Source organism: Bombyx mandarina, chromosome 08, assembly GCF_030267445.1.
Source record: "Bombyx mandarina strain Sakado chromosome 08, ASM3026744v2".
Lineage (NCBI taxonomy): Eukaryota > Metazoa > Arthropoda > Insecta > Lepidoptera > Bombycidae > Bombyx > Bombyx mandarina.
Window position 1 is genome coordinate 15,522,167 of NC_143215.1, and position 8,681 is coordinate 15,530,847.

Sequence of the window (8,681 nt, forward strand, 5' to 3'; positions counted from 1 at the left end):
TCGCAGACAACAGATTAATTAATCTTGTGTAGTCAATAGTCATTGAGGCAGTGATTTCAGGTTATATTGAGGCTAATGCGTTTGGGGGAGACTAAGTCGTTATTATTGGTGTGGAGGGACGAGTTCTGGCTTGAAAAATGACTCGGCCGGGGCCACCCAACGAGAATCTTCCTACCGTGAGTCATTAAATAATGTACCCAAACAAAAAAGAGAAAATGTTTAAATATTATTAGCCTCAGATTGAAGGAAATAGGACTAAATGTTTGTCTAGACTTTATCTGTCTGCTTATCTTTTTTTATCTGTCTGGGTTTGGATTATTTTGAATTTAATGTTATTAAACATAATAATATTAACAGAACAGAACTATAAATAGAAATATATTGACCATAATATCTATTAAGTATGAAATAAAGAAGAAAATATCTGCTAAAAACATTACAGAACAAGATTGTTATAAGAGTATGTTCTATTAAATGTTAAAAAAGGTGTGCTAGACAAGTAAGCCTAGAAGGATTCTCACTTCCTATGATGTAAATAACAACATTTGACAGTTGATACTTTAATATGTTCAGTACCTACTTTTAAATACACTATAAAAGTATATTTAGAGACTTTCAACAATCATAGATATTATTAATGCACATATGATTTTCAATCTGTTCCTTGTTATGCTTATTTTATTATTTTGGATAGTTGAAGTATAAGTAGGTGTTACAGGAAAACGTGAAAGAGTAATGTACCTTTGTAAAAATTTACCTTGTTATTGTCATAAAAAGGTTTTCAATCATAAATGGCTATGGAAGATAATTAACCTGTCTCACAAGATATTCAAACTTTGATTAGCTGTTAGCAATCAGCTAATATAGGATTAGATGCAACCTCCAAAATCTAGTTTTGTTAAAGAGATGTAAATCAAAACTAGAAGTATTTGAACATAATATGTTGTAACATTAAACGGTGCCTTTCTCAGTTATGGTAGTTTTAATTGCAATAGTATAAAATTTTTATTTAATAAAAAAGTTCATTGCATAAAGGGGTGCAAATTAATATAAATTATGCAGCAAGGACATCTCATCACATTGTAAATCATGACTACATCAGAATGAAATTTTTGGCCGAAACTTTAATAAATATCACTGAAGGTGATAATGGTGTAATAATATTTTCAACATAACCAATTATTAAATGTAAGCGTGAAGAATGTCTTTATTCAAAGATTGTGACAATGTATGTTTGATTTTATACAATTAATATTTTTTTATAAATGATTAACAGAGAGCATAAACAATACAAGTAGAAACAGAGAGACGCAGCATTAAAAGTTTTACCTATGATATGTAATCCTGCAAGAGGATTTACACAAGGAGAGTTTTAGGATAAGCCCCAATTGTAACAAGTTATGCACTTGAAAATATTAGTAGGCCTTCCTGATTATAAAATGACAATAAAAAATAATTATATAAAAATTACTTGTAAAAAGTGGTCTTGGAACTCTTTTTGGCCTATAGATTGTTTTTTTCTCAAACTCAAATAATGAAAGTATTGAAAATTTATTATTAATAAAAATTAAATAATTACTAATTAGAATTGCGTTAATATTAATTAATAATGAATTAGAAGCACTAGCACTTTTAACACCTGTTTTCTAATATAAATTACATATATATTACACATAAATTACATATAAATTACATATAATATCCTACGAACTTTTCGATAATTATATGAATACTATGACTGTTAAAACCCAGAGTTGATAGAAAATATGTAATATAAAATTTTTAACTTCATCACACTTCTTTGTCTCAATAAATTAAACTATTTTCTTACCTGTATCCTTGTTATAATTGCTAGTATACCTTTCTGATATCTTATTCTTTGGGCAATGAAGACTTTGATTTGCCACGTAACTAAGTCTTGGTCTTTGTATTGATGTTACAGGTGAAACTGGTGGTAGTAGGCGATGGTGGAGTAGGTAAGAGTGCCATCACCATCCAGTTCTTCCAGAAGTTGTTTGTGACAGATTATGATCCTACTATTGAAGACTCTTACATACAGCATACAGAAGTGGACGGTCAGTGGTGCATTCTTGATGGTAAGTAACTAATTTAGAACATATGTAGTCCTAAATCAAAATATCTACAACCTGTGAATACCAGTATAGACATGAGGCGATTCGAAGATCGCGTCCGTAAAGGGGCGACAAGTTGAAGTTGAGGCTGGACTTCGAATATCTTCGGTCAATGGCACTGTACGGGGCTTCCGTATGGTGCCACGCCCTGACCCGCGACAACGTCGCAGCGTTGCGACGTCCGCAGCGTCCTAAAAATTATTTGGGCCCGCGGTCTGCTTCCAACACCTTGCAGATCGTCGAGTCCCACATACCCCGCGCGCCCTCGCCGTTGCGGGGACCTCGCAGGAGGTTAGGCCCCGGCTCGAAAAAAAAAATGGACTTCGAATATCTTTCCTTTTTTATACCAAGTCTAGGAATAAGAAGAAGACGTTTTCTAAGTTGTCCTATTTTAAGTTTCATGTATGCATTTATGTTATATATTTTGATTGGTCTTCGAAGAATATTATTTTTGTTTCGAAATATAAATAACAATATATTTAATTGACTGCAGTACTGGATACAGCTGGACAGGAAGAGTTCAGTGCGATGCGCGAGCAGTACATGCGGAAGGGCGACGGCTTCCTCATCGTGTTCTCAGTGACGGACAAGCAGAGCTTCGAGAACATTCGTCACTTCCACACTCAGATCCTCAGGGTTAAGGACAGGTATCAACTTATTTTATTAAGTATTTGTTATTGTTACTTGGGATGGCCGTGAAGGCGATGTAGATCAAGGTTATGGAACAAATTGTTTAATGAGAAAGCACATACCAGGATTATCACTTTACAGCACTGATATCCCTAGCAACGGTCCGTAAAATAAAAAAAAATACTTACAATAATTGTGGGGGTTGTTCTCTTCGTAAAGATTACATGGTAACCAAGTTACTTAGCATAACGCAGCCCACTGAGTTTCTCGCCAGATCTTCTCAGTAGGTCGCGTTTCCGATCCGGTGGTAGATTCTGCGAAGCACGGGTCTTACTAGGGTTCATGTTAGCAACATCATAATCTTCATCATCGTAATAATGTTGTCATCGTAGTTATTGTGGACTATGTGAACAAATAAGTTTTGAACTCATTGTGGTCTAACGGATACTGGGCCCAGTACATTCGTATCGAGCGTTGCGGCTGAGCTTGTGCTTGAAACCCGCGGGCCTTAACGTGGTTGATATTTATGGGTTCCGGTGATTAGGTGGGACGTGAGGTCGTGCACCCCTCTTGAGCAATAAAAAAAAATGTATCAATGTTGGAGCAACCTCTACGTTCGCTGTGAGCATGCGTTCTGCAAGCCGCACGGATCTCTTGTGCTAGACGTGTGTAGCGAGTATTGCAGTGGCTGCTATATGAGTACGTTGTCCCGTGTGGTTGTCAGAGACTCGTACCCGATGGTGGTGGTGGGCAACAAGGTGGACCTGGTGCACGCGCGCGTGGTGCCGCCGGCCGCCGCGCGCCTGGCCGCCCGCGCGCTGCACGCCCCCTACCTGGAGACCAGCGCCAAGGAGCCGCCGCTCAACATCGACGCCGCCTTCCACGAGCTGGTCCGGCTCATCCGCAACCACCCGCAGCAGGAGGACAAGCAACGCCGCAGACACAAGTTCGGGAAGTGCTGCCTCCTCTGAACAGACCGACCTCTGCTGGTACGCATGACGCGACCGCGTGCTGCGCCGTATAACATCACTCATCCCGTGTGTACCTCTGGAGGTTTTTTTTCTAATTGCTCAGATGGGTGGACGAGCTCACAGCCCATCTGGTGTTAAGTGGTTACTGGAGCCCATAGACATTTATTACGTAAATGCGTTACTTACTTTGAGATATAAGATCTGAGGTCTCAAGTATAGTTATAACGGCGGCCCCACCCTTCAAACCGAAACGCATTACTGCTTCACGGTAGAAATAGGCGCGGTGGTGATACCTATCCATACGGACTCACATGAGGTCCTACGACCAGTTATAAAAACGTCCAGCACCCATAGCGCAGGTCGCTCTTGGAGCTATTGAATGTGGAAGCTTGAGGTCTAGTTCACGGATAAGTATCGGAATCGAGCGCGCTGTCTCCGTCCGTCGCACAACATGTGTTTTTTGTGCTGTGGTCCGTGGACTCGTTCTACACTATGTATATTATCGTGCAACAAGATGCTAACAAACTAAAACAACATATTATTTCTGGTTTCAGTGTGCGGTGGCGCCGACACTCCCATCACATTCGCATCGACATTGGATAAACTTAGACCGGGCGTATTTTTTGATAAGCTAACTGTATATTTTGCTTTGAAATAATCTAATACGAGAAGAACACTAAGTGATGATGCGATCCTGTGAAGCGGCGCCCGCGTGCCCCACGCGTATATTCAATGATGCATTTATTTTTAGATTATTTTATAGAGCACAAGTGTAGGGGACCGCCGCGCCTGCTACTTGCTGAAGGTTCATAGCGCAACCTGAACGTGTAGACAAAATGGTAACAGTGACCAAACCCGCTAAATATTGTAAGTGGATCCGGGCCCCAACACGCCGAGTCCAGACCGACCCCTGCTCTGTTGCGCTACATATTTATTGTATTTAATATTAATGGGATATGTCCCTGAGCGGGTCCGGCAGTGAGCAGAACGGAATTGAAATAGTTAAGTGTAGTCCGGGGGCCGCCTCCTGGGCGCTGCGAGCCAAGCCTGAGGACTAAAATATTGTTATTTTTTTTGTTAATATAAAATCGTTTTGTCTGTGTAGCTGTAACGATTTGTAACCAAAGACTTAGTAAATAAGCAAGTCTGGAGTTTCCAGCGACATTCGTCAATCACCCAGCAGAGTTCCCTTGCTTCTTGCTTCACAACCGAACTAATAAAACACTATTGAAAAACAGTACTGGTCCTCTCATAAATAAATATTTCATGAATTCTCATTGTATCTGCACCGAGCGGCCTCACGAGGGGTCGTTGACCTCGCGCGTCATGTCGCGTTCCATTGCGCGCCGGCCGCGTGCTCCCCTCGGCGCCTTCAGCCCGTGGAAGTCTAGTCATAGATTCGTTCAGACTCGTCATCAACTATTTAACTTAATATTTTCATTTACTTTTAAGACTTATTAACTTTTCAATAGCTATTGTATTAGGCTATGAAGTTGCTTGTACAAAAACGCTAATGTAGTAGAATATTAGTAAATTATGCGAAATTTAAAGGATTATGTAAAGCTTTGATCTTCATTGTATATCGCGACTTGAAGTTCGCGTGATCAAACTATAGGACTCACTGTGGACAGGCCATTACCTGTCTGCACTAATAACCAATTGGACAGGCGTTTAAAGCACACGTGACCTTTCGCGCCCCCTCCCCCGCACCCCCGCACCCCTAGGGATGCAACATTGCTCATAAAGCATCGATGTTAGGTTATCGATGTTTTCAAAACTGAAACATCGATTAAAACCACGATCTTCATGAACGATATATCGATATTTTTATCACCATTTACAATTTACATAAACTTCTCTTTACAAATTCATACCAAAGGATTTTTCAAACAAACCGAGTGTGATAGGAAAAATCCAAGCACATAGTTGTAATCTTAGCACCAAATTACCCCAAGATCAGCATTCAAATCCAAAAGGGGAAAATAAAAGTTAAAATTTACAGATCGGTGTAATCAACTTTTATATTATAAATTTTTAAAGGCAGGTAAACAATAAGAAACAATAATTATAAATATAGTAAAGTATAGTAAAAAGATATTTGAAGCTGCATCCCTACGCAATCCGCGCCCCTCCGCGCCCTCTCTGCCGCGCCCCTCGCCCCCTCCCGGTTGCACAAACAATCACGTCGTACTGACTGAGCTGAGATGTGATCTCTAAGGTCCAGTCCAATCGAATGACATCATTGCACAGATGTTTATTTCAAATAAATCAGATTTTATAATTAAAATTGGTAACGAAAAGTATCATTTCCAATATAGATACTGATTGTAGACTTATTATTTGGTAGCAATCAATATTGTTCATGTTTCACGCCAGCTTTGTGCATTTCTTGTTCATAGATCCGTTGTAGAGTTCACCTCTGGCTGTTATAGCTTCAGGTTACTAAAACGTGTTACGTGCGATAAGCGTGGCTTTAAACAGATGTGCAAATACAAATTATATAATGGCAATAATACGTAATCTTTAGTCAAATGAAACGGGCACAAATATATACATATAGACTGGGGCACTTGTCATTCCGTATCCAGTGGTCGTAGGTCGAACTAAAACATAGATCAAAGTATTTTTAGTGAATTGATCAATAAATTTGTATTTGAATTAATTTGATTTGAGCGCACAATATTTTATGTAATTCGCGAACTGTTGACTAATTGGAGCCGCCTCACAACTGCAACTGACAGTTAAGTTGCATGTGCACTCTCAACACTTGTCAATTGTTTGATCAATAAAAAAGTGACATCTTTGACTTTCGGCGGTCGGTGGGCTCGCCGGAGCCCTTCATGTCGCGTCAAGGTAGACGCGCGGCCACACCTCATTAACTAAGACTTAATAGATTTAACATGAAAATGAAAGGTGCAATATTAATATAACAAAATACCTATACCCAAATGAAACGTAAATATACAATACGGACATAATATATTACCTTATAATAATATTGTTATTGTATGTTTTGTATGTTGTAAACGTACCCAATATACTAGTAGAAGAAAAAATAATGTTTTATTTTTAAATAAATTTTACACACGCCCATGCTCGAGATGCCAGGTCTCTACCGAGGACTTCAGTTTGAAAGCCATTCCGTGGGACATGATATTTATGAATTAACTAATCACATCTATGACTGACTTTGTGGCGCGGTAAATAGCGCCCCAGACTGTTGCGCTAAGGTTCTTGGGTTCGATTCCCACATCAGGCAAACATTGTGTGATGAACAGGTTTGTTTGCTCTTTTTGTCTGGATGTTTATCAACGTATTTAACACGTTCACGCCGGCGTGCCCCGCCGGTGGTACACACTTGACTGTTCCGTGGGGTGGCGTGCATCACAGGTGAGTCATTTGTTTTAAGAAAATAAGTCGTTTAAGTATCCCAAACTATCGATGTGTCTTGCCAAAAAAAAGGAAATGATATTGTGGTTTAATTCGGAATCACTATTCACTACATATATCAGAACTTTTACAATCTCGTATTTAGTTTGTTAGATTTTTTCCCAGTTATTTATTATTTAGATAGTTATATTACTATTATCTGATTGCTAGGTTGAGAAGTTAATATTCGTAATAACAGAGGTCTCGTTTTCTGTGAAGTTGCCGCCGTAAAATACTGGCCATCTGTAACGTATTGTATGTATGGCTGCAATACATTCTAAATTATAGTGAAATTTATTTAAAACTTCCTGACATGGAAATTTTGAACTAATATAATAAAACCCGTGGTCGCCCGCAAAACAACGTCGTAAAGTCAACAACGATGAATTAGGCGATACTCAACCCCGGCCGCGAGAGTACGGGACCCCACGGCGCGCTTTTTCCCTTTGGCAGAAGGGAGGTGAATACTTCGGGCCTTCGTAGCAGGCGAGAAGTCAACCTCCTTGTCCTTCTTCAAATGAGGCTTGCAGCAAGTGAATCAGCGGTAAGTAGCGGCTTGGCTCTGTCCCTGGCATTGCTGACGTCCATGAGCGACAGTAATCACTCACCATCTGGTGGGCCGTATATTCGTCTGTCTACAATGATAATTTTTATTATCATTGTAGACAGACGCTTTTTTTAAACAGGTACCGCCCTGTTGTCTATAATCGTGAAGCAGTAATACGTTTCGGATTGAAGGGTGGGGCAGCCGTTGTAACTATACTGAGACCTTAGAACTTATATCTCAAGGTGGGTGGCGCATTTACGTTGTAGATGTCTATGGGCTCCGATAACTACTTAATATCAGATGGGCCGTGAGCTCATCCATTCATCAATGCAACGAAAATAAAATTGTGATCTCGCTCGGGTGGGTACCTACATCCCGCCTCTCTCTGCTGAACGATACCATTGTACTGTTGACATTGTACAATTGAGACGTCGACCTCATGACTCAGGATGAGTAGCAGCTAGCTCTTAGTGATAACATCCGGTGACCATGGCCGCGGCCGTGAGCTCGAACATCTACCTACTCAATAAAAATACGATGTACTTAATTGAGGCTTTCACCTTGTGTTTCAATGTGGATGGCGGCTACATGTTCAGGTAACCACTTAGCACCGCACGGACGGTAAGCACGTCTTTTTAACTTCGCAAATAGAGAGCAACATCAGTATACCAAACATTGTTGAATCACAGTAATCTGATCAAACCGACACAAGTTAAGAAGTAAACAGTTTGACGGATTCAATTTAAATGAACACAAAACGGTCCCGAGGGGCGCCGGGGGGGGGGGACACGTTCCGAAGACGTTTCTCCTCAAATATTGGATTATGTAAAACTGGACCCGCTCGTAGTGTTGCTGGATTTATCAAAAGCTCGAGTTCTTTGGATATTTATGATAAGAACAGGTAGATATGGAACTGGGTCACGTTTCTTCTGATACGTATGATCTGGTAGTTACTGGAGCTCACAGATATCA

General features: G+C 40.1%; 1 protein-coding gene across 2 annotated transcripts; it reads left to right on the forward strand.

Annotated features, from left to right (window-relative positions):
• Positions 1–60: 60 nt before the first annotated feature.
• On the forward strand, positions 61–6,645 carry LOC114251964 (ras-related protein M-Ras). Of its 2 annotated transcripts, none has more exons than XM_089729356.1 (5): positions 61–176; positions 1,943–2,096; positions 2,626–2,779; positions 3,487–3,751; positions 4,288–6,645. In XM_089729356.1, exons 1-4 carry the CDS (start codon positions 138–140, stop codon positions 3,731–3,733), a joined length of 594 nt encoding a protein of 197 aa, XP_089585482.1. In that variant the 5' UTR covers positions 61–137; the 3' UTR covers positions 3,734–3,751; positions 4,288–6,645. The 2 variants fall into 2 exon arrangements, with proteins under 2 accessions (XP_089585482.1, XP_089585483.1); XM_089729357.1 differs by lacking the exon at positions 61–176 and adding an exon at positions 1,069–1,228.
• Positions 6,646–8,681: the final 2,036 nt, after the last annotated feature.